This window comes from Haplochromis burtoni, unplaced genomic scaffold (genome assembly GCF_018398535.1).
Source record: "Haplochromis burtoni strain Fernald_Lab_line unplaced genomic scaffold, NCSU_Asbu1 Contig_9, whole genome shotgun sequence".
NCBI lineage: Eukaryota > Metazoa > Chordata > Actinopteri > Cichliformes > Cichlidae > Haplochromis > Haplochromis burtoni.
Genome location: NW_024582370.1, coordinates 445,774 through 472,489, shown reverse-complemented (window position 1 = coordinate 472,489; position 26,716 = coordinate 445,774). Strand labels below are relative to the sequence as shown.

At 42.5% G+C, this 26,716-nt stretch overlaps 2 protein-coding genes across 4 annotated transcripts in view; both read right to left on the bottom strand.

The window, feature by feature from the left end:
• Window positions 1-900: 900 nt before the first annotated feature.
• Window positions 901-11,687, bottom strand: wnt5a (wingless-type MMTV integration site family, member 5a). 3 transcript variants are annotated; one of them, XM_005914627.3, is made up of 6 exons: window positions 11,186-11,684; window positions 10,575-10,738; window positions 7,716-7,864; window positions 4,981-5,228; window positions 2,280-2,572; window positions 901-1,701 (listed from the first exon to the last, which is right to left on the bottom strand). In XM_005914627.3, exons 3-6 carry the CDS (start codon window positions 7,850-7,852, stop codon window positions 1,243-1,245), a joined length of 1,137 nt encoding a protein of 378 aa, XP_005914689.1. In that variant the 5' UTR covers window positions 7,853-7,864; window positions 10,575-10,738; window positions 11,186-11,684; the 3' UTR covers window positions 901-1,242. The 3 variants fall into 3 exon arrangements, with proteins under 3 accessions (XP_005914689.1, XP_005914691.1, XP_042083398.1); XM_005914629.3 differs by lacking the exon at window positions 10,575-10,738 and having other exon boundaries at window positions 11,186-11,687; XM_042227464.1 differs by having other exon boundaries at window positions 10,575-11,684.
• Window positions 11,688-13,082: 1,395 nt separating this feature from the next.
• Window positions 13,083-26,716, bottom strand: part of LOC102305843 (ERC protein 2) — a 181,797-nt gene continuing 168,163 nt past the window's right edge. Inside the window, exon 22 of the mRNA XM_042227459.1 lies at window positions 13,083-14,603. The gene's annotated coding sequence lies outside the window, so the exon portion shown is untranslated. The remainder of the gene's footprint in view (window positions 14,604-26,716) is intronic.

Below are 26,716 nucleotides of genomic sequence, written 5' to 3'. Positions count from 1 at the left end.
CTGAACACCTGTGAATGTGTGTAAGAGTAAAGCCAAGCACGAGCATGACTTGGTTCCACGACGATAAGGTGCATTTCCCTTTTGCAAAAACAGTGAGGAGCCGCATTAGTGAGAATTAGTTTAAAAAGTGAACTTTGGGATGCCTGCCTCATTACTGGTCTGTTATGAAGATGATGCTTTTCTGCTGAAAGCTAAAACGAGGATCTGTTTTAGGAAAATAAATACAGTTTACTGATTGGTTTGTTGGATAGACGTACTATATACACAGTGTGGAATATTTCTCCACTGTAACCACAACATTGCCCATATATATTCAAACCGTGTTAAGTATTGTAGAATAATGTTAAATGGATAATTTGAAGTAATATGGAAACATTGAAGGCTATAATATTGATATAACGATAACAGCTGAACAGACACGTACAGACATGTTTAAGCCTCTGTATCAAAGTGCATAATGATGGAGGGCTTGTTGCAGCACCTGGGGAACTCTAAGGCATCAGGGACAGCTTAGTCAAAATGGCCCGATCCCCGAAATAGCCCTCTTCTTGTGCCCATTGTACTCCAAGGACTCGTACAAACCGACAGTGTTCCTTACTGTACGTGTGAAGGGGGACAAGCAGACTTCAGCAACGATGTGAAGGCTGGTCTGGGAACAGGCCCTTGAAAAACACATCCATAGACTACAGCACACGCTCTCCTCTTTATAGTCTCTCTCCAAACAACAAAATAGGACCTTTTGTCAATTATGCCACAAAAATTAAACCTTAGTCATCTATAAAAGGCACAGTCCAATTTAAAACGTTGTGACCCATTTCCTCTACGGAGTCAAGAAAAATGGCCTTTTCTGTGGTTTAAAAAAAATAAAAAAAAAACAACACCCCCCCCCCCCCCAAAAAAAAAAACAAACAAACAAAAAAAAAAAAAAAAAAAAAACAGTTAAAAGGAACCGTGGTATAAAATTTCCAGCCAGATTTAGGCACTTGAAAGATTTAAGTTTTCTGCTGATGAGCGGGCCAAAATAAAACATTACAATCTGAAAATAAATATTTCACAATACTCTCAGTTTCTGAGGACATGATTTTTTAAGTCTTTTTGCAATGGCATAATTGTTTAACTCTATAAATATAATTTATATAGTTTCTTTCTTCCATTCTCTGTGTTCAGCTCCTCTGCTCATGAATACACACAGATTTATGCCCATTATCTGCAAGCAAATACACACAGGCAACACTCTTCTTCTCACTTGCAGACAAATTGGTCTACGACTTTGGTGCAGCGCTTGCACTTGACGTAGCAGCACCAGTGGAACTTGCAGTGGCACCGCTCCACTATCTGGGCCTTGTACTGGTCATAACCTCTTCCGCAGCACATCAGCTCACACCCATCCATGCCCTCTGAGGTCTTGTTGCAAAGCCGCCCCACTGTGCCCAAAGAGCCTGTGCTTTGGTTCTTCAAGCAGTAGTCTGGACTTTGCTCGATGTACACCAGGTCATGGTTCGTGGGAGGGTTGAACCTACTGTGCATCTGCACCAGCTTTCCTCTCGAGTTGAGTTTCATGGCTACGGCACTGTCATACTTCTCCTTCAGTGCATCGCCCACCTTGCGGAAGTCGGCCAGCTGCAGCCAGCAGGTCTTCAGGCTGCAGGAACCTGATACTCCGTGGCACTTGCAGGACACGTGGGCAAGGTCTGACACAATCTTGAGAAGAAGAAGATCAGAGAGAAACAAAAACAACAGGTTGCATAATTATTCTTCTTCAGAAAACGGAAAAAAGAAAAGAAACTTGATCACATGCTTCGTGCTGTAAATTCACCCTGCCTGTATAAATATTTGAATAATGTGCTGCTCTTGATCTCATGAGGCATCACTTTGCTAAAAAGGACAGAAAGTGCAGGGTGCTCCAGGGTGCAGTGATGTCCACTCGTTTGTCCTCCTTGAAAGAGTACAGCCTGCCAATCTGGCATTACGATTCCTTTGAGGTGGTTTCAAGATGTTTTAAAAGGAAAAGAAACTCCAGAGCTGTCTGCAGTGACTCCATCTTTTCATAGATCAAAGCCTCAGGGGAGCAGATGGAGCTGTTACACAGATGATCAGTGGAAACCTGTCTGATTGACCTGGACTGGACTATCTCACTTAAAAAACAAACAAAAAAAAAGCCTTTCAAGCTCTGGTTGGTCTAATTTTGAAGCGTGAAGTATATACACGTCTCTCTGCTTGTTTTTAAAAAAATAATAACAGATTTGTGCGTGCACGTGTATGTGACTCGGCCATCTTACCCTCCGTCCTGCCTCATTATTGTGAAGATTCATCAACAGCCGTGCATTCTCGTGTGAGCCTTTGGGGAAGCTCTTCTCCCTCTCACGGGCATCCACAAACTCCCTGGAGAACCTGTAGCCATAATTGAGGTTGTCTCCGCAGCCGCCCCAGAGCCAGTCTCGGGGAAGATCTTTGGGGCGAGCAGCACGACTGCACCCACAGCTGGAAAGCTCACCCTCTCTGCAGGCCCGGCTCACGGCGTTCACCACTCCGGCGGCACTTATGGCATACGTGAATGCCGTTTCTCGACTGCCTGCAGATACAAATACCACATGACATTTGAAACAAGACAAGAGTAGAGATCCAAATTTTGTTTTAAGCTGCCCAATTTTAAAAACACTGCAACCCATGAGACAAGAAAAGTGATCTCCATCCACTGCTTTCATTTTTGTAGGTTAAGCATGCACGTGTCTTCTGTAGCCAGTGGATCTCCCCATCGTTTGCTTTAAGTGTGTGTGTATGGCACTTTGAGATGTGATGTCATTTGACAGCATTCACCATACACTTAAGATTACAGAGCACTTCAGCCAAGCGCTGCAGGGTCGTCATCAACAACATGTTGAACAGTGTAATCTGGTTTGCTGTTATTGGGCTTCAGCCAGAGAGAAGACGGCGCCCTCCAGTGACAGAGATCCTTCTTAACAAGTCTCTTCCATTTCACCCAAATTGAACGTGACAACGGTTCTTTTAGTTTATCTGTCACGACTGAGTGACTCTGGAGCCGCTGTACATTAATTCCAACTGTTTCTACCCTCAACATTTCCTCTATAGAGTGAAGATTTAAAGAAAAAAAAAAAGGCAGAAAATTGCACATAAGCAGTTTTTGTCGCTGTACGAAGCCACAAGAGAACTAAAGAAGAAACAGACTAGCAAACGATGAAGCCGTGTGTTGACACTGAAGACGAGGACTGCTACACAATAAAAATGCACAGCTCATATAAATGCTCGGTCAAACCTTTAGAGACTATGCTATAATGACAATAACATATGGACAGAGTGAGATGAGGGAAACGAAGGCGAGTGAAACGATAAGTCAAGAAAGAGACGGAAAAGAAACAAAACAAGCAATATAAGAAAAGAAACACACACACTTAATATTCCAAAAAGGAGGAAAAGATGAATAAAGAAACCTCCTGGAGAGGCTGAAAGAGATCCAGGTGGGAAATACTGCTGGAAGCATTAGTGATCAGAGAGCGTGGTGGGGGGTTTATTAGGTTAGTACAACTTTTAATCCAGCCTGAGAGTACTGGCCTAACGGTGGGCCTGCAGACAGACAAACTGTCGTCTCCCACACTGCTGCCGCCCTTCTAATGTCCCCCACCCTCGAGCTAGCCAAGCCATGCAAGGGAAAGAGTCTGAACCCAGCCACGCCGGCACCCCCTGGAGCTATGCTTTAAATCACCAGCAGTGTCCTAAGCCAGCAGACAGTAAGACAGGCTTTCATATGGACAGCTATAGAGGGGAGGACATGTTTACATGGCCCAAGGTGGACTGAGATGGGATCACTGTTGGGGAGGAAGTGGGAGGGAGAAGAGGAATGGGAGGAGAACGGCTGCTTGTGAAGAATCATTTGTGGAAAGGGAGTAAGGACCAGAGACACGCCAGGCAGAATCACCGAGAACAGAGTCAAAAGCTACACACAGAAGTACAGCGCGTTAAATGGTCGAGCAACACGAGTGAAATGGTGCGACATACATGTCCATTCAAACCGTTTCAGCTCTTTTCCTTAAAATGTCCCCGTTAGAAAAGTCATCTGCAAACACAGTAAGAGGAACGCTTCTCTGAAAAAACAGTCACCACAGAAACTCCTGACCATGTGTCCTGTAGATAATCCAGAGAAAAGGTAACATTACATTTAAAATTAAATTTATTTCATTACATTTCCTTAGTGGGACAACACACATCCAGTGTCTGCAACTGGTTTAATTTGGCTGAACTAAACACTAAAGACAAACTAAAAATAAATTTGAAAAATGGCCAAAACTGGAAGATCTGACCCGTTTAGATTTAGCATCCTAAGCTGCTCCAACATCCAATAAAACTGGAACAATGTGTGTTTAATGATAGGACCCAAGAACAGGACTTGATTTTAGGGACTGGAGAGCTCTTGAACTTTCTATAAGAGACAAACAGACAATGTAATCTCTGACGTGGTGATATATCGCTCCATATACTCGTAGCACTCCCCTTACTTGTAAATACACAGAGTCAGCTACAGTCCAGAGTTTGTGTGTCTGCGTGTGTATGTGCGTCTTTGTGTATTAGACTGTCTCCCATTCATCAGGGGGGGAAAGCAGATTCTCCGACTCCCTCCTGCTCCATATCAGGGGGCTGGTTTAGCAGGCCAAAGCCACACGTGATTTATCGAGCAACCTCACCCACCAACTATTCCCTCCACACAGCTGCTGAGCATCAGCAGCCTCATGCATTTCACACACTTTTCACAAACATAAAAAAGGGTCAGTGACTCAGAAAGAAGAAAAGAAAAAGACATAAAATATAAAAATCTAAGTAACCCTGTTATATCTGGTACATACAGGAAATGTGCATATCAACATGCTGGTGAGTACAGTTATGAAGCGTTATCTTTGTTAGTTTCCTGTGTCTTTGTGTACGCGTTTCTTAGAATATACGGCACGTCATACAGCCTTTGTCTCTTACCTATTTGCATGACCCGTCCAAAAACGGAGGAGTTGTCCACTGTGCTGCAGTTCCAGCGCCGATGTCTGAACTGGTACTGGCACTCTCTGATGCCCGTCTTGGCACCTTCACCGATGTACTGCATGTGGTCCTGGTAGAGCTGGCACAGTTTCTTCTGGCCCTGCGACAGGCCCACCAGCTGGCTGCACAGAGGCTGGGCGCCGATGATGTAGGCCTCTGGGATTAGTAAAGGGTTCATGGCCAGAGACCTGCGTGAAGGCGACACACAGTGCAGTGTTTTCAGTCATGTGTCATTAAAACAAATGCATCCACGTTGTTGGGCCAACACTGCAATCAGCAGCTGATTTCACTTGATTGGGTTCTCTCCATTGATGATGGAACTATGTTAATCAGTGAAATGGAGGTGCAGTTAGTTCCTGGGTGGAGTAAAACCCTGTACACTCTTAATGTCAGAGGACAGTCGATGTGAAAGTCATTTAGAGCCAAGAATATACAGCGAGTGAAGCTTAGACGAGAGGAAGAGCAGTCAGGAGATAAAGATAAAGGAAAAGAAAGAAAACGCAAGTAAAACACAGATGCATGAAGGAAATAAAGGGCTACGTTTTAAAAACACACCACTGTTGTCCGACAAACGGAAGCTCACGCTCCCGTATCACCAGTGGCTGACTGCGGCGACCACTGTAATCACTTTTGAGTTGAACAATTTTTTTTTTTTTTTTACAGTTCTTTATATTTTTTTAATTAATAAAAGAGACAAAGCTGTTATAAGGAAAGAGTTGATGCTACTAGATTGCCTACGCTGGCTAAAACTGTGAATTTGGAATGAGTTTAAGGTTCTTTATGTGCCTATAAAGCCACGCATCGTTGGCTCCCGGGTGTATTTAAGAAGTTCTCTGCCCCTGTGCTGCTAGGTCTCTGAAATCCTCTGGGCAACTGCGTTTAACTGCTCCATGATCGAGGTTAGTGGGAGATTTTTGTGGCGGGAGCTCCAGTGAACTGGAACAGCCTTCCTCTCACAATCAAATGCTACCCGCAGGACTTAAAGAAAAAACAAGACGACAACAATAACATGTACATATTTTAAATGACCCTTGGACATTTTTAGTCACCTTAGTATTTTTATATTGATTTAAAAAACATAATCTCACAACTTCTGATATCATTCCACAATGTTGTTGTATAGTTTGTGCTTTTTGCACCTATTTTTGATGTTACTTGTCCAATGAAGGTATACAAATTCATTTATTTTAAAACAGGACATTTTTTTCCCCCAAACTGAATTATATAAGGATTTCCATGTGTGTTTCAAAATGTGCATTTTTTTTCCATCTTAACTTTAAGTTATGTAAAGGCCGGTGTGTTTTAAAAGAAATGTGTAGCTTACTACACAAAAATATATAAAAACACAGATATGATTAATTCTCATAGGTTTTCTCAAGTGCATTTCCTCATGTCAGCTCACCCGAGCAAGAGTAAAATTCAGCAGTCGTGTAACTTCTTATAGCACCAGATCATTTCAGCTAAAATAATTGTTCCGTTCAATTTTGTGGAAGAGAAACACAAAAACAGAGCGAGAGAGCGAGGAAGGAGGAAACACCAGTATGAGCATCTGGTTCTAGGCCACAGGACAATTAGAGCGGCCCATCTCAGAGCCCCCAGAGAGAGACAATTAGCCCCTAGTGTAACCTGATAGACTAAGGAAACTCAGCGGCAAGGAAACACAGAGGGAATACGCAGAAACATACACCGATATACACAAATGGGCACACAGTAGAAAGGGGGAAGAAGAAAAATAAATCATGCACACTAGTGCAGTCTGATGCTGTCTCACAAACATGCAATGAGCGCGCTCACAACTCCAACACTCCAAATCACTCACACCTGTGCGTCCTCTTGAAAAGGAAACTGACAGACACACACTGTGTGAGCGTCCTTTCCAGGGTCTGCTGTGTAGTAATGTGCGAGTCCTCAGCTGCAGGACTAATTTGAGCTGTTTCAACTTTAATGTAGCTTCCTACTTAGCTTAATTAGTTTGTATCTGTATAAAGTCTTTACAATTATTTGTTTACATTGTTATTTTTCTATAACTCTACCAGCAGAGTATGTCACTATTTGCTCTGATTTGCTCCACTGGAAAATAAAAATATTTTCTAAGATGTTTTGGGTTAAATGTCCAAAGTTCTTGAACAAGAGCTCTGATTGGGTACAATAAATATTCACCAAGTGTATAAACACAGAGCTACTGGATGTCAAGTGTTGTGATTATCAGAAGTGCTAGGTGTGTTGAAAATATAGACTTCCCTTTTAACGGAAGCTGGACACACACACACACACACACACACACACACACACACACACCGTATTTGCAAATATTTGGACACAGACTCGGAAACCACAGCATTTTATGTTTTTTTGCGATGTTCATAATTTTGGTTTGGCAAAAGAAAGTAAGGGAGAGAAAGTTTTCTTGCAAACCTAATGGTATACACAGAGTATGACACATAGATCACACATATACAGGCCTCAACAAATAAACACAAAAACCCCCCCCAAAAAAACCGGTATCACCTATATGTAACTTTTTGCCGAGTCTTTTTAGGCACCGCTGTCCTATTTACAAATTAGCGTATGACAGAAAAGAGAAAGAATGACAAGTAAACACACTTCAAAGGCGCACACTGAACAAATTAAGACTCACAGAATTGCTGGCATATGGAAAGAAAATTATTGCATACCACCATGAGTTGGCCTCCACCACCACCTGCATGAGGAGAGTGAGGAGTGTGAGGGCAAAGACACAGTGTCTGGAGTCCAACACGCTGCCAAAGGGCCAGCAAATCGGCCGACGCACACAGCCTAGCCCCAGGTTCATACTGCCAGTGATCTGAAGGAGAACAGAGAACACGATACTTGTCAGTCTGCCTGCTTGACTAGATGTTTGTTTCTCATGCACAACTTTGGGGCATATTATGGAAAGAAAAGGGCAGAGAAAATGTTCTTTCAGCTGGGTTGCTGTATATTTTACATCACATTTACATGCGCGTGTGTGATGAAATCCCTGTAGCCATCACTGCTTGCACAGCAGAGCAGTCATTTGGCAACATATCAGAGTGTGAATCACACGAGACCGACACACAGCCAGAGAAGACACGATGACTATGAAACCCCGCAAGACACATTCCAGACATTTCACTTTAAGGCACAGAGAGACTGAGAAGTGCTAGTTAGACAATTTAATTTAAACTTATTTTTAACAAATATTAGCGCATTTCAACGAAAAGGACCGGGGTTGTTTTTTTAAGCCAATAAAAATAAAACAGAACTGTAGCTCCAAGTTCCGCTTTTATTTACATTTCTGGGAGACCCGCCTGTATTTTCTTTTGCTAAGAATGTTTTGTTTATTTGAAAAACTATAATGAAACTGTTTCTAAAGCAAATAATTTTAATTCGGTTTTTTTTAATCGTGGGTAATTAAATTAATTATAAGAAAAAACGCGGGTTTTGTTTTTAAAAAGATGGAACAATTAAAAAGTAAAGTCTATTTCTCGTAACTACGAAAAGTGGCGATTAAACGTGTAATCTGACAGAGGCCTAATGGACATCTCCTTATGTATTTAGCCTATATTAAGATTCATTTTTTCTACTTATTAATTGAAAATGGATCTGACAGCAGCCGGGTGGCGGGGGGGTGATGACCGGATACTTCGCAGCTTTTGCGCAAAGAAAACCGCACAGAATTTTAAAAGACAGAAAAGAAAGAAAACGTGAATTATCTGCGCACAACAGCACAGCTTTGTTGCCATTTTGGCAGAAAATTAGGTCAAATAATTACTCCTAAATTTGCGAGTTAAAGCGATGTGCCAGCCTTCCATCTTGTTCGTGTGTGAGTTCTTGGGATCGAGAGCAAGTCTAATTTGTCACGCTGCATTATTTTCCAGGGTTGAGTCGTGGAGACCCGGGCCTGCCTAAGACTCATTAAAAACAAGGCCAAGTTCACCATCACTCACCCGGCGCGCGCGCACACTCGCGCACACCACACACACGAACACGTGCTTTTGGTTTGCGTGCTGCCTCGTAATAGTTGGTGAAGTTATGTTCTTCGCAGTTCCTCCACATAAATTAAAAGCAATAATCCACAGAGGGCGGCGGTTTTACACTGATTTTAAACCACTAATTGGAGCAGTTGTGCCTGAAAGGAAGTGGATTTTTTTTAAATATTTTAAAACACGTTTGTAATTTATTGATAATCAATTAAATATTATTTTTGGCAAAACAGTTTGCTAGGAGCAGCTGAACAGCGGTGGTGACTCACAGGGTTCATTTGGCAGATTGAGTCACGGAGCTACACGGTAGGTGCGCGCATTGATCTGACAATTCACATCTGAGTTCATCCACTCAGAACAAAGAAGAGTATAAATCTTACATTTTGTTTTCATCGACGGCACAAACTAACTTTATTAATGTGAATATGATTTTTTTTTTATAAGCTAAGCAAATCCTGCGTTCAGTGACCCTTGGAAACGATCTGACCCGAGCGAGGTATTCATAGGACGTGACCGGATGACTGATGGCTATACTGCAGAGTTTTGTCAGTCAAAGTGGTATCTAGCTAAATGAACAAATTTCAGCTAGAATGATAAAGCAGCAGGCAGTACTTCAGTCAAGGTTAATTTCGGGGGTATTTCAAAGAGCCATATGGCACTAAAACCGAGAGAGCACGCATAGGAGGGGCAGAAAAAAAGTCTGCCTTTTAGGACTAGAGCTGGGAATACCTCAAACCCGGGCCTAGATATTACCCCCGTTCTGGTCTCGTGTTGTTAAAACGCTTGGAAAAACTATTTAAAATATCATTAAACGGATTCATTGTGTTTTAAAAGTTTCAGCAACAATAAACGGTGAAAAATGTGAAGGAAAGCCAGTGTGTGCTCAAAGTCAAGTTGTATTATGCTTAATTTAAGGCCCGGTCTATTTAAAAAAACAAAAGAACAACATATTTACAGTCAGACCTGCATCTTAAAGTCGACAGATGCTGACTGTGAATAAAACGAGTTACACTAGGCTTCTTTGTGTGGATGCGCGGGCTGGTGGAGAATGAGAAAGAAAAATGTATGAGGTAAAAAAAGAAATGCATCTATTTTAAACATATAAACACTCATTAATGACTGAAATATTGTGTGTATCTAACGGGACAAAATGATGAGCGTTTTTTCCCTGTCTGCCCCGATGTTTACACAAAACCAGGAGAGGGAGCCAGGTACAAGGAGTTGAGAGCAGCAGAGAACACTGCCTGTTCACTTAACAATAGAACACTGTTCGTTAAAAAGCTTTTAAGCAGAAATCATATGCATTTCTAACAAATACTGTGCTTTTTATGTAATGTTTGCACAATAGCGAAGTGCCAAACGGCTGTCAGGCCATAGGAATGGGGGGTGGGCGCATGTTTCACACATCACATCTGTCAAGCACTTTTGTCCACATCCAGAGCCTGTATAAGTTCAAAAACATCCCACTGAAACACAAATTTTCCACTCTTTAAGATAAACTGTGGCTGGGGTGGAAAACTGAGTCAACTAGGAGACGTATAGACTACTCACCGGGGAGCACAGCCCGTTAGAAGCCGTAATCCACTCTCTGCAGACGATATCAAACCAATAATCACAGTGCAGGCCAGGTGATTTAAGATTTCCTTTTCCGCTGCACTCAAGGCAAGTACCGGAGTTTCTTTTTTTCGTTTTCCCCGGAATCTCTTGGAAAATGCCTGGTTGGGATGAACAAAGTGCAACTCAGGGAGTCAAAGCTGAGAGTTCTTCAGGTTTAGTGTTTGACGCACACCTCGAAAAAAAAAAATCAGTGCAAGCGCTCCGTGCGCTTAACAGCTTAAAGTCTGGTAGTAAGCAGCGGGATGGATAAAGTATCTAGTGACAGTGTGTGGAAATAGTCCTTTCCTTTCACGATTCAGTGCGTGACTTTGCGGTACCTATTAACAAATACAACCACCTACGGCAACCCAAAGCGCCACTGGCGGAAACCTAACTGTTGATTCGCTTCTAATTAAAAGCAGCATGAAACTTGCCTGTCCAAGTGGAAAACTGTCCCAGAATCCAGCTAAACTACACCACAAGAAGAAGAAGAAGAAAAAGACGTGTAAAAATGTTAAGACAATTAATTCCAGCAGATCACACGCTCACGCCACGGCGCGTTTTACCTGCGGAAAGATCCACACGGTGATCCTCGCCACAAACGACTTGTCAATTTACCTTCCATTCTGCGCAAAAAAACAAAAACGACTCAAGACAATTCCCCAACTCGAATTAAAAGTCTCCACTCTCAAAAAAGCAAGTCATTCATCCGCCTCACCGAAAAAAATAAATAAAAACATTAATTGATCGGCTCCAGACTTTATGCTCCAAAAACTTTCCGCGCGGACTATCTCCAAACAGTGCGGCTTGGCGAGCGCGCACGGTGCCAGGGGGAGGAAAAGAGCACAGCGTGTGAACGACAGCGGCTTTTCTGAAGCTCCAAGCGCGTCGTCCTCCCACACCGTCTGTGTTGAAGTGCAAAAAACTATCCCTCCCTCTTTTCTCTTCTCCCCTCTCTCGTTCTGTCTCTCTCTCACCTGCTCCCCGGTCGCCTCCTCTCTCAAACTAGCACATTGCTGCATTGATGCGCGGAGCAAAACCTTCACATGGCGCATGCGCTTCACATTTCTCCTCAAATCCCTCTTTTCTTCCTCCAGTCACCAACTTTCAACAACCAAGGAATTTCAACGTAGTTGGAATTGAGGAGAGAGAGAGAGAGAGAGAGAGAGAGAGAAGGGCGGAACAGGCTGTTACAAAACAAGCGTCTCTATTACCTAAAACAAACTTATAAAGCACCCGAGGCTATTACCCTATCCATACCAGAGCAGCGTTTGGATTTTCACTGGCAGCAGATCGAGTTACCACTCAGTAAAATCAAGACAAGCAGGTCCATATCATGTGCTTATACAGGCTGCTCTCATCACCTAAGTGCCCGTGAGCATTACAGTCATTAGAAATAGCTCCCAGGCATAATAATTATTATTTTATGGTACGCTATCTCAAAACATGCTGCAGGAATCTGTCAGCTTATAGTTCGATATTTTTCACGGAGTACAGTCTGAGGGTAAAGTGTTCAATCCTTTTAATGTGTCACACTGTAGATTACTCAGTATGTACACAATGAGGCCATTCAAGGGTGAAAGACGTGTAGTTTTCAATTGCGATGGACAGAACCTGGTTTGAGGAAACAGAGAGAGGATAACAGTCAGTGAAAGAAACAATGCTAAAATTAATGCAAGGAGACAGTCACCTGTACATCTGGCTGTGGACCAAAATAAAGACTTGCTTTTAACTGATAGGGGAGATGATTACACTGATGTAGTTGCCTTAATTAAGTGCCATCAATCTCGCAGGTCTGCTGCCTTTCCTTTACATTATGTGATGGAAAATGCCTGATTTGGCTCCCAGCTAACTTTTTTTGTGACGTTCTTTACAGCACTTGGACAAAATCCAAGTGTAAGCTGTATTTTCTTTCAAATGAGCTAGTTAGTATGATGCAAAGCTATATTTTTACATGTTTTATACGTGGTGGTGCAGTGGTTACCACTGTTCCCTGGTAGATGAAGGTTGTGTGTTTGAACCGTCTGAGTCCTTTCTTGCAGTGATGGACTTCAGAGCTGTTGCCCTGTTTGGACCAGTGAGAGCTGCCTTACAGATTCCAGTCCCATAGTCACCACGTATGATCTAACAGTAGCCATCAAGTTTTAACACCACACACTGTGTAACTGAAAGCTGAATCTTATTATATATTGAGACTTAATATTAACAATGCTTATCTTTGCCAGACAGGTTTTTGGCTGTTTTCACACAGTGTAGGACTGTAATAGTGTTGTGTCGTCATAGCTGTGACAGCATTGAGTCCTGGGCATTTTGGCTCACAGCGTTACCATGTTGAATGCTGGAGACTTCTGACTGTGTCAGAGAACACTTTAAAACATCCTTAGCCACCCCCACCACTACCCAGCACCACCATGCCTCACTACCCCTACCTCCCCACAAGTCCCCCTAGGATAAAAAAGGGCAACATCTGGCTGAGTTTATGAGGGAGAGAGAGAGAGAGAGAATTGGTCGACCATGAAAACCGAAAAAAAGGAAAAAAAAATCTTTCTTGGGCAGTGCAAGAAACTATTGTTGTAGATGCCATTAGTGGGGGGGGGGGGGCAACTTTAAACTTGTGAAAAATACTCGTCGTTGCACTCACATTTATCAGCAACCCCAGCATCAGTGCTCACGCTGCGGTCTCCCTGATGAAGCACGCACAGTTTGCACAGTTCTTGTGAAACCAATATTTTATTCAAACAACAGAAACAGGCTGATCACTGCAAACCACTGTGGAAGAAGTCAAGGGCGACTGCTGTTACCCCCAAACGTTCATATCATCACAACGAAGACAGTGTAGCACAAAACCACACACACGCGCACGCACACACACACTACAAAAACTGTACATATTAGGTAACAACCAAATGAAAACACCACTATGCTGCTAAATTAAACTGCAATTGTACATTGTCATCACATCAGGTCAAGCTCCAGTACAGTGAAAAAAAGTATTAATGCAAGACACTTGATTATAATCAGATTAGTCACTCAGATTCACAGATCAGTAGACAGTAACATAATACACCACTCGTTGAAATCAGAACAATAAGTCACATGAACCTGTGATATTTAAAAAAGAAGAAAAGTGGCACTCAAATAGTTTCAGCTGTAGAAAATCAAACAGAACATGAAAGTGGTTCATTAAACAATAAAGGGGAGGCAAGGCGAACACAAGGAGAAATGTATGCAGACTTTTCTTATAATAAGTTGGCTGCTTTGAGGTCAGCTGTGTTTTCCTCCCAGTTAACTAAGGACCCTATTCTTGGAAAAGAAGGAAGCTAATCATCAAACATTTTGTGGTGATCTCTCTGCAGGAAATGGGAGATGGGCAAGGGTGGTTTTACAAAGCACTCAGTTGCAGTGTCATTTCAGTGATGTATCTCAGCAGATATCTCCTTTGGCACAATACATTGAGAAGGTCTCTGTGGATTATGGATTACAAGGTCCGTGTTGTCATATTTACACAAGTCTGATATTTAGCTGCAAACGTGAATACTTTTCGTGCTACCACAAAAGAGTCTAGAGCTGGCATGAGTTCCTCTGGCTCAGCTCGGCCGCACTCATAGTCAACAGTTGTTTGGGGGACGGTTGATGAGAAGCCAGGACTCTGTAGCACCACGGTACTGTAAAATAAATCCAGCTTCCAACTGAAGAAAGCTGGAGAAATGAAGGCAGTGGACCGCTTGCCACACTGATGCCAGATGTTCTGATGAGGTGCACACACAGTGTTCCCAGGTCTTCTGTGGGCCACTGCATACCAGTTGCTAGAATAACTCATTTCTGCCCATCTGAAAACTTCACCAGAATCCAAGTGCAATGGTGGGTGCTTGAGTGTGCATTTATATCTGTGTTTAATCAGGTCTGGTGGTCTCAATGGTGAAGGATATATGAGCCGGTGTATCTGTGTTCTTGTAGCTGATGCCTGGTATCTGATTCCACGAGCTGTGAGAAGAAACATTGAGAACAAAGTGAGTAAAACATGTAAAATGCAAAGAATACAACAAACAAAACAAACAAAACAAACAAAAGCTAAACTCTCTGTGTCACATAGGTGTGTGAAAATGCATTTTTAGTCGGTGACGTTAGGTTGTTTTTAATTTCCACGGTGATCTCTAAAGAGGTTACATCACGTTGCTGGACAAACAGACCGCAGACAATAGAGTCCAGTGTGGACATTTCGTGATTTTTACGCTATAGCTTGACCATTTTCTTCCTGTAACTGTCTGGCAAGTCTCCAGAGCTCCTTAAGAATTCCCTAAATGCAGCTGGCAGCAACTCAAACATCAAGTGCTCATTAATAAAAAGAAAAACCCCTATTGGAATGTGTCTGTTACTCAGGCCGCACAGCAGTCAGTAACAACTCACTTCTTTCCTGAGGGCTGTGAAACAATGATGTATGTCTGGTACGCTGGGGGCGCCTCATTGGCTGAGCAAACAGGCCCGAAAATAACTACCAATCACTGAAGACATTATCATCAGTCATCAGGGAGGCATAGTGAAGGAACTTCAAGACAAACTTAGACATATGCACAGGTAAATACATAAAGATCCCAAAACATATAAGTTGCAATTAATGGTAATTAACTGTCGCATCCTGGGTTGGTGTATGCTGCGTATGAAGAGAAATGTCAAATTACAAGTAATTGTTCCAGATTTGCTGGGCAGCTCACACTTTTTCTGCTTCACTGTGATTGGCTGCTCAGCAAAAAAAAAAAAGGACCATCCATTACAGGCAGAAGTAAATAAACAGGAATAGCAATTAAAGTGAAATCATTTGTTATGCAATGCAGGGTGTGTATGTGAGCATGTGTACACGTAGCTGTTCTTGGATGTAAGTTTTACCAAATAAATATGTGCATGTGTGTGTGTATGTGAGAATTTGCCTAGGTGGGTTCGAGGCCATTCTCAGGTTTCTTTGCACTTAAATTAATGATTTGGAGGCCCAAGAATCAACAAATATGGCCCCCGGCAGGGCATAACGGAGCGCACGACCTGCCCGTGGATGTGTTTGAAGACTGCTCCTCTTTCTTCTCTGTCAGCACCTCACTACCACCAGACAACAGACGCATTCACTACACAAACTCACATGCGACGCCTGCGTTCATGCCGTTAATGAGGAAGTGTGTTGCTATGTGGTCATGAATGTGTGTATGCTTATCGACCTGTGATTATTTAACATGTCAGCATGTTGTGACAGAGTGTTAAAATCATACGAAACTTTTTGTTCCTTATTTGAAGTGTTGCCTTTGTGGTCACGACTTCTTCATTTCTTTTTTTTGCAGCTTTATGAATGTGATAAAGCAAAGCATATTGTGTCAGCCACGACCACGCGTGGGATAATTGAGTGAGCTCAGATGGCTCTGACAGGGCGCTTAAAGCCTTTTGTGCCAAAAGGACAAAGTTTCTTTTTTTACAGCTAAATCCACCCAAAGAAAAGTCACCTGCGTGTTCACTGCATTTCAGCTTAGTGAGGTAGTAACTGTCACCGAGTCTATAGTTGCTCTTTATATGCCCCTTAAATTACTTGTTCCAGCAGATGTTCTTCCATTGCTTGAATGATGTGTAACAGAAACAACTTGCAGATATTTCCTTATGCAGTAATGCAAAAAAAGGAAAAAAAGCAGGATGAGCTGAGAATTTTATGTTTGCCAGAAAGTGGCAAAGACATGTGGAGGAAGAGAAAATGGTTTTGTGTAACGGTCTGGCAAAATGAAAACGGTAAAAGTGTTGGAATGTGATAAACTGCAGAATAATATGCAAACACTGACCCGAATCTTCAAAGAGCAACTACTGATAACCAAACGTTAACAACTCAGCCAACACATCCGATTCCCTGCCATCATTACTAGGAGGAAAAAAATGAAAGTACTAATACTAAACATGAATTTGCTTTATACGTTTAACTGGAAAGGTCTCAAACGCCAAACAGCCATTCCTTATCCCCATGTAACTCTCATCCCCACCCCTCCACTCCTGGCTTCCTTGATGATGGGTACGTGTGTGTAAATGATTAGTACCAAAATTAGCAACATCTGATGTTTATTTCAGGTTAAGGAGGTAAGTAAATAAATAAATGAATGAATGACTAAATACACCGCCTGTTTTTATAGAAACATTGTGTAGAAATGATTCAGGAGGTGGATATTCTGCTTTGTTATCTACTAGTCCGTCATGAGGATTGGATATGAATCCCAGAGTCTGAATGCAAGCGGCTGAACTCCTTCTTGTCTTTAAGTGCTACTTATATAAACTTGTTGTTAAATGGATCCTTGCAGAGGTTTGGACCACCAGTGTTAGAGTGCTGCTCTTTCACTTGGAATTACCCCTGTGGTTGGTGTCCTATCACTCCTGAGAAAAAAGAGAAACACACTAAATTCAATTACCAGTACAAAGACCCCCCCCCCCCAGCTCAGTCTACAGAGAGGGGAGACATAAAGCAAGTCAGTTGGTTGTATGATGATGAAGCTATTTAGGGTGAAATACAAGCATAGTGGGTGGGGATTTTCTTCCTGTCTTAATAGTCATGACGAAATCTGTAAATCCTGACATAGTATGTGATCATTCATGTCTTGAAACTGCTGCCAGGAAATCTCTTATCATATATCAGAGCCTTGCACTAGTGGTGACTAGATATGCTCCATGATGGTAAAAACAAACAAAGAAAAAGAAAGGTCCGATCCCAGGAAATGCTTAAGGTGCAAAAAGTGAAACTGTAAAGTGGGGGAGTCTGAAAGCACCAATCTGATGTCACACAATACTGTGAACCAAAAGCACTAAAAAAGGAGGAAAAAATAAAGCAAAAGATTGAGATCACATGGCCATCCCATCATCCTAGAACCGTACCCTTTTCAAATGTGGTCAGGAAGAGAAAGTATCTCCTCTCAACAATTGCTTCAAGAGCTTGCTTGCTCCTTCTTCCCTCGACCCCCCCCCTTCTTTCTTTCTTTCTTTCTTTTCTCTGCCTGACTTTTACAACTTCCTCCTGGTTGGGCTGCAGCTCTAACCCAAACAAAACTCCATTTTTTAGTTATTGGCCCTCATGGCATGTAATGGAGAATCAAGCTAATTATCCCTACAGCTGTTTTCACTTGCTTTTTATGTAAGCAATACCTGGCTGATGCAGAGAGCAACAGTGAGGCCCTTCTTAGCGCTCCAGGCCTCCAGGCCGGCTGGAATTAGAGAGCAAAATGCCAGGTTTCCCTCCCCCGATACTGCCTGTGTGTACCCCTGAACCCATCTCCCAGCACACATCCCAGTCTAACTCAGCCAGACACAGTCCCCCACACATCCAAAGCTTCTGCGTCCACTCCCTATTACATCTCTCTCTCGCTTTGATGTTTAACAAAGCTGCTCTTCAACAGCTTAGATGGATCTGTGTGACAAGTGTTCATTTTCTTCCACTGATGGTCTCTGGCAATTAACGGAGGAGGAGAGCCAGGGTGTGGCTTGGGTTAAATTGGAACCATCTCCTGCTGTCACAGGACTGAGAGACAGGGTGAGTGCACAAAAAAAAAGATGGAGGGAAAGAGAGAGACAAGGGTAAATGCAGGGAGTGGGAGAGAGGGGGGTAAAGAGTAAAAGAAAACAATCCCTCACAGGCTAATTACATAATTTCCTTCATCTGAGCAAACACATGCTGGGTGAAAGCAAGTGTGAGCAAGCCCCACAGATGCCAGGCCAAGAGGTGCAGAGCAGACCCACTAACACAGTCTCTCTAGCAATGGGCGGCTTGTGCCACAAAGGCGCTTGGCCAGATCTCAGAGGCGTCTGCGGAGTTTGTAGCTTTTGTGGGAGTCGTATCCACAACCTTAGTATCGATCCTCCCTTCCCCGGCAATCTCAGGGCAAAGTGACTCAGTGCAGATAAACAATTGCTGGTGTACTGTTTCCTTCATAACAGTCCATTCCTCACTGCAGCCAGAAATCTGTTCAGTACAAACACCACTAGGTGGAGTTGACTGTTGTTGAAAAAAATATATCTCATGTATCAAACTCATTAAAGTCCCATGGAGAGGCAGCGTGCATCTGTAAGTGAGTCGGACAGCGTGTATGCCTCACATGTGCTTTTTCTGAACTTTCCTCTTGCTCAAACACCACTTCGCTTGCCTACTCCGGCTGTTTGCGTCTTTTCAAATTGAGATCAGGTTGAAATAAGCACAGGCAAAGAGAGAGAAGGAGAACATAGTAGCAATTTCAAGACTTCTATTATTTCAGCAGAAATTACAGTTAAAACTATGCCAGCTCCAGAACGTAAAAGAGCAGTCCTCCCCTCCAACTCTCTCCCTCCCTTTATGTTTTTCTGTCTCTAATCCGGTAAGGAATGATGGAAGGCTCTGTGTGGAATGGTGGTGAGTTGGGTCCAGCCAAGGTGTGCCAGCGTACTAATGATACGGGTAGAATCTGCAGGAGCTGTTCCTAATGCGAAGGTTGTTTTGACATATTCACACACAGACACAAGTATGCAGGCATTCTTGCATTAAAAAGAGCAGCACATGCTGCAAAAGGGTTACCGGTGGGACTTGCTAACATATTCATCAATCATTTAAAAAGCCCTACAGTAAAAAAGAAACTATGTACATAAAACAGCGCATTATGTTCATGCAAGTTCAAAAAACAGGTTTGTGCAACAACAGTAAGAACTGGATGGGATTCTATCTCTCAGCTCCTAGTCTTTTTGATCGCTAACTAATCTCTGAGCTTTTCCCCTATGATTCATCCTCCTGCCCTCTCCTCTCTAAGCACAGTGTGAGTGGCAGTGTTTATGTTAGTGTGAGAAATGTGTGAGTTCTACTGTGGGCCAGCTGCATGGTTGTCAAACTCTGTGTATGCAACCCACTACTGTACCTGCTTTCATACTGAGGCTAGTGCGTGAAAGCTACTTGGGTCTCATAACAACACCTTGACCCGGAGCTTGACCTTGACATGGAGCAGAGGCGGGCCATCAGAACCAGGGCCTAAGAGGCCTGAACATGCCTGCATCTTGAAAGCAGCACAGGCCCAGCCAGGCAGGGGAGACGAGTGAAACCTGAGCCCACATTAAAGAATCTGCATCAGGTAGGAGATCAGGAGAGGCCTCCATGATCTCAGTGTTTGCAGGGGTCTAGGCCTCTGAAGCCCTATCTCACCTCCATCTGGAAAGAGAATCTGAGGGTAGCCTGATGGTCCGATAAGAGGCCATGCCGACTGACACGGTAACAGCCTCTCACCCCCATTTGCAAAAAAACCAAAGTGGATGCAAGTCTAGTTGTAGTGCTCGCTCATGCTGGTGTGAGAGGGAGGCAGAGAGCTTGGTGTGGGGGTCCGGGAAGGAGGAGGGTGGGATGGCGGTAGGTGCATGGTGGCATTGAGGTAAATTGAAAATGCATGCAGTTTACAGAGACAAGTCTAGAGTTTAATGGCTTGTTTCTTTTAGTCTTTGTAAAATGGAAGACACACACAGGTTTGCCTTAAATTAGGGCTACGTAGCTACAGCTGTATCAGTAACCAGTAACTATGCATGGCTGTGTGTGTGGAACAGAGGCTACTGGTGGTCCCACGTACCAGGTTTAAAACACGTGGGGCTTTTCAGGCACCGAGGCTGTGGGACGCTCTGCCGTTGTCTTTACGCTGACTCTACTGACTCCTTTAAAAAGCAGCTGAAGACACTTTTATACAAACGGGCTTTTAATTAATTTTAACTTGGATGGCTGATCTTATTGTGAAGCACTTTGTGATTTTTATCTGTGAAATGTGCTATATAAATACATTTTACTTACTTACTTACAGTTGCATTTTTAGGTTCAACCCACTCAAATGCAACCAGAAAAAACACGTATGACTTTATGTGGTAATTATCGTATTTTATAAGGCAGGAGAAAGAAAGTGGGCTGGTGTCAAGACCTTTTCTGCAAGATGGAAAAGAAGGAAGAGAAACAGTGAAAGCCCTACTCTGCACATAAAGCAATAATAGTGTGCTATTTCCCTTCCATCATTATCACTTCATTTCCTTATTTGCATTTGTGATGACACACGGTACAGGAATAATGCTGCGTTTATTTACGTAGTTTTCTAGGGTGCTGCTAATGCTCCACCCTCCTCTTGATGTCTTCTCAAGATGACATCAACTCCACTGACCCATCAGTTTTCACTCCTGACCCAGCTAGTTGCTTCCTCTCTTTAACTGCCCATAGAGTCACTGTTTCTCCATATGTTCTTTATGGCCCACAGTTCAGTCCAGTTTCTGCTCTTAACTTGCCCTCACACCAGGTCGGACATGACAGAAGATGGTTGACCACACAAAATATTTTATACATCTTCACCAGGTGGAACATGCATGAATAATAAATGGCGGATTATCACTCTTCGTCTGTGACAAAGCAAAAAGGTTTTGAACATTTCCACCTAATTCTAAATTCTGTGTGTAGATGTGTGGCTGGACAGAGAGACAAAAGAAATGAGGGTTTGGATTTAAAATGGTTTGGTCAGATCTACTTAGGGTGACTGACATCAGCTCAATAAGTAAATATGATCCCTGAGATCACAGTGTGCTCTTAGGGAATACCAGGCTTACCTTAATGGAGGGCTGCGTATCTGCACCTGCATGTAGATCTGGGTTTGTGTGTGTCTGTGTACATAAATCTGCAGCTGTGTGTGTGTGTGTGTGTGTGTGTGTGGAACAGTTGTGTAAACAAAATCCGATCATAATGTCTATTCAGGAGCTGTTTGAGGTAGACAAGTTCACATGGATGTGATTTGTGTTGAACGAGTGTTAGAACCTTTCGTCTGGTGATGAAAACTGCTCATTTTCCCCCCGTGTGGGCGAGCGCGTAACTGATTCTGTTTGGTGGTTCACTCTCTGTTTAATAGGCGTGTGCATTTTTCTCACAAACCACGGTTTTGCCTGCTTCACTCGTGAACATTCAAATGGAAAAAGTGCAAAAACAAGTTTAAACCAGAGTGACAAAGTCGAGGTTGATGTCAAGTGGACTGAGTGCCTTTGTGCTAGCACAGCTGCATTGTAGTACTTAATACCAGGTTAAGTCCAGTCTCAGGAAGAACCAATCATGACTCTGTTCCTGAGGTCAGTATAGCCCCAGGACACTACAGACACATAGGATATATACTGGGGATAAACAAGGAGGCTTTCTCAAAGCTTGGTGGTCTGCTAGCAATCTCCACAGCGTGACCTCTGTGTCAGTGTGTGAAGGGAAAGAGTGAAGGTAATAAAAAATAAGATGATTTTTCAGGCTGCTAATTCTGTGCACATTTAATAATAATATAGTTTTGATAGAGATCATAATAACACATTAATCTCAATTTATACTACTTCCTATCTAGAATGATACCAGTATTAAATATGAATATCAGCAGGGGAGTGGTTTTAGTTTTAGTTGCGTTTGTGTGTATAGGTGCAGTTAGACTAAACGAAGGGGTCTCACAGCCAGAGAGGACAATTTGGAAAAAGGAGCAAAGTTTGATGGGAAAAAGGTGAGGGAGACGGTTTTGGTCAGGAGTACTTTGCAGCCTGAGAGTGGAGTAAAAAGGTGGGGTAACTTCTAGTAAGACAGAGAGAGGGCGTCAGTGAAACAGACTATAGGGGCCCCTGGCAGGAGACCAGAAACAAACACATTAAGGTGATAAACAGTTATCTGAGCCAGTTATGATTCCACAGACTCTTTGAACTATAAAATGCCTGCAAACCCCCGAAACACTTTTTAGGGGGTTTTACACTAGGACTTAAAAAAACGCAGATAATACTTTTTCAGGCATCTTGAACCTTTAACGACCTTTTGGAGCACTCTGTACGATGATGTGGGAGCCCTGCCAGGGAAACGTAAAGGGAGATACAGCAGATCATAAATAAGCATCGTAGAACGTGACAGGTTTGGCTCCGTGCATAGATAGAGAGTAAATAATCCTCATTTGTTCTGACATAACGACTCACAGTTTCATGATATTTACTGCTGAAAACACCCTGTACCCATTAAATAAGCGCTGATAGAGCCATCGACACTGACAGTGCTAACGTTTAGCCGTGCTGTGGGATTCATGCAACAGGTTATAATGCACTGGCTAGAAAATACTTATTTTTGTTTTATTAGCCAAGAAAGATATGGAGTGGAACTGGGACTGTAATGTATGTAAACCTGTTCTCATTCTCTCTATGAAACTCTGATGTGGAAATATTGATGTGCCGGCTATGTTAGGGACCGCTTTTCATTTTGGCTCCTCCAACTCAGATAACCAAACTCATGACGTGATTTCCCAAAAATCTTATTGATATCGGGACCGAAAAATAAAAGTTGCTGATAGTTCACACTAAATGAAAAAAGTGATTTAGTAAAGTGTGTGCAGAGTTCCCATAACTCTTCAAATTCGCTGTGCGAAATGTCGGTAAATGCGGCTTTGTGTAGTTTTGTGTGTGTGTGAAGTCGGTCCATTTTGCCTGGGTTGTGCTGGGAATAGTATCGGCTTAAAGCTGAAAGAATTCGGGCCTCCCAAGCAAGGTCATGTGCTGATGTTTAGTAGGAGCTTTCTCAGGTCACAGACTGTGACTTTCAACCATCACTCACTTTACCCCACATCTTTGAGTAGTTCTGTTTAAATGGCATATCTGACATATCTCCGCCAGTCGGCTGTAATGACAGGTGACAGCTGTCTCACTCCACTTACCTTGTTAAAGGAAAAGTCAACCCAAATACTAGCTAGACTTTGACATTGGATAGTAGATTTGGTGTCCTGTGGCATAACTCAAGGTGGGGCAACTTGGAAAATATTTGTAACATAAACCTAGATGTCAGGATGAAAAAAGAAAAGAAAAGCAAAGCAAAAAACAGAGATGTGAGTCGTTGGTTTTGGACTGCCTCTTGCTCTTTATTTCCCTTAGCCCTAAACACTTGGGGCTAAAAATATAAGTTGATATTAAAGCAGTTGGACACTCAAAACCTTGAAAGATAGGTTCCCATTCCCCCCCAGATTCCAAATACTCAAGTCCATATAAACACTGAAACAAATTTTGCAAACTAATCATGCATCCTGTTTTTTCTGGCTGATGTAAGTGAATCTACACCCCTCCCCATCTCGTGGTGAAGGGAATTCCAAATTTGGCTGAAGACAATATGAGGATTTAATAGTCTAAGTTATAATAATGAAACGGGTATGTGCCATGCATCTGTAGCTCAAAATTCACTCTCTGTTTATCCAGACACTGCTGGTAAGCTACTGTGAAGCGACAGTGAAAAGAGAGGACTGTGTACTTTATGCCAGCGGTCCCCAACCCCCGGGCCTCGGTCGTTTGGTACCGGGCCGCGAGAGTTGAGGCTCAGGTGTGAAATGTCTGGTTTTCAGGGTTTTTATCGGTTTTCAGCGTTATTTTGTTATCGTTTTTATCGTTAACTCGGTTTTCCTGGGTCTTTTCACGTGTGTTTTTTCGGTACCGGTACTAGTTTTATTTTGTTGTATTTATCCGCGACACCTTAAAGGCCGGTCCATGAAAATAATGTCGGGCATAAACCGGTCCGTGGCGCAAAAAAGGTTGGAGACCGCTGCTTTATGCTATCTTAACCACTTCACCATTTGAAACTGCTCCTCATATTAGTTTTAACCCAAACTTCCAAATGAAATTCTGCACAGAACAAGGTCTGTGGATGTTGTCCCATCAGCAACCCCCTTGGACTGAATAATTAAAGAAGCAATAGACTGGTGACTTTTCCAGTGGGTACTTTCACCCTATGACAGCTGGGATAAGCTCCAGTCTCCAAGCAACCCTGAATTGGATAAGCAGGAAAAATGGATTGATTGATGTTTAATATAAGCTCCTGAATATTTAAATGTATATCTACACTTTAAGAATGTGCATCTTGAGTAAGATGCAATAGCTATCTAGGGTGACGTTTGCATGCTTACACATGCCAGCTGAGTTGTAAATGTGCCCGGTGGTGGTTAAGTAAACAGGCTTGCTCCCTGAGGTGCCCTGGTGCTGTATGTCTTGGCATCATTTCTGCTACATACTGTAAGGTCTGCATCATAATTCTGATTTCTACTCTTCTGCTCTAAGAGCAATTCTGTCACCATCTCTTTTACTTTCGTTATTTGGATCCTAGCCTCCATATTTAAGGTTTTACCACAATAAATTAGCATGAGGTGCATTACAGATATGTTTGACTGCTATTACACATATGTGTAATGTTTCTGTTATGTGCACAGTGTTTTTCAGAGATAATTACATTGTGTCTCTCTCCACCTGGGCTCTGACACATGTTCAACAGCTCAGCCAGACACGCCTAAGCACCTGTGTTAAATAACACGCTAAAGTCAGACTCTCAAAGTCACTGAGAGAACGAGCGAGAGGGTGTGAAAGACTTAATGCTTCCCCTGTCTCTGTTGTTAGGCTTACAAAGAGTCATTTTCAAGTGCAATGTGTCATTTGTCACATTCATGAATGCTGTTTCTTCCTACAAGTGTGGGAACAGTGCTAGAGGACAATGAGCTGCATTCAAGCCCAGATTAATTCCACATCAGCTTCTTCACAGCTTGTCTTTAGGAACAGCAGAGGTAACCTTTGCTTCAGCGAAGGACTTTTTGACACTGGCTGAGAATCAGCTTTTTTTTACCCATCTCTGATTATTTTGACACTGAATGACACAGTTTGACTTTTGTTAAAAACCTTTGTTTCGAAGGTTTAGACACTTTTGAACTTTTCTCCAGTTAATTATAAAAAAAGATGAAACATCCTAGTTTATGTTGGTTCACGCCATAGATATTGAATTCCTGGAGCTCTGCTGCACTAAAGTACAGTATGATATGTCCCGTGACAATTAAAGTTGGCTGTATAAATAATAAACACAAAATGATATTTTGCTTTTTAGATATTGTTGCGTTTGGAGTCGGTTTAAACCTGATTGGCTGCAGGTTTTAACGTAGCTTAAGTTTTTTCTCTCTCTTGTACTTAGGAGGAGTAGAGTCTTAAAAATGCTGGAGGGTAAACTTTTGACACTGCACTAAATATTTCCCAGAAAATTCACTTCAGTTCAACATTTATGTACACTTGTACACAAGTACAGTCATTGCATATGTAAAAAGCAGCAAATAACACAGACAGTTTAAGAGCTAGAGAACAAGAGAGAGACAGAGACAGAAACATGGCGTGATTTAAGAAAAGGGTGTAATAACAGTGGTTAAGGCTTGCTCTTTCATTGAGTAAATCTGGCCTGGGCTATTTCACACTGCAGGAATCTCCTGTTGACTACATCAAAGGCTCGCTCAGAGACGGGCTTGTAGAGAGCAGAAGGAACAGGTGACAGCTCCACACATAAAGGCATTTTACACATTCACATGCAAACCCTCTACTACCAACAACACGCTCACATATTTGAATGAACACACAGTAAGATCAAAAATGTAGTGAGTGACAGCTCCTTTTGTGTCCAGATGAGCCTGGGGGAAGTCTATTTGAAGAACCAGGAGAAGACCATAGATCTATCATCTGTGCTTCAAAAACCACTCAGAGACAGTCGATTCATACACTCAAATACACACTTCAGGTATGCAACAGGTATGACAAAGTACATTCAGACATTACAAGTATGAACGTGACATGTACCATATGAGTAAAACACTGATGAGACTAACACATGCACAGTGAACATCAAGCTACGAATGGTATAGGAAGCATGCAGATTTCAAGTGAAGCCTCGTGATAGATAGATCCAATATAGAGTGGCCCACATCCAGAGGGCTGAACATAAGGCTATGTCATCACGGGCCCTCTCCATACCTTCCATCACTTTTCACTCCCTCCTATAAACAGAAGGATGGGGGAATTCTGTAATTCCCACACACCAGGACACACAAACACACTTGGAAGAAAAACACACAGTTGTGTGTGCACGGTTATACTCATTTACTTGCAGCAGAATCTAGGCACGCACACAAAAGCACACGGACATACACACAATAACATTTTTACAAAGAGAAATTAATCCCGGGTGGTCTCAGGAGCAACATTGTTTCCATTTGAGAAAGCTCTGGTTTTGAAATCACCCAATCCACTTAAAATCAGGTTCAAAATCTATTAGT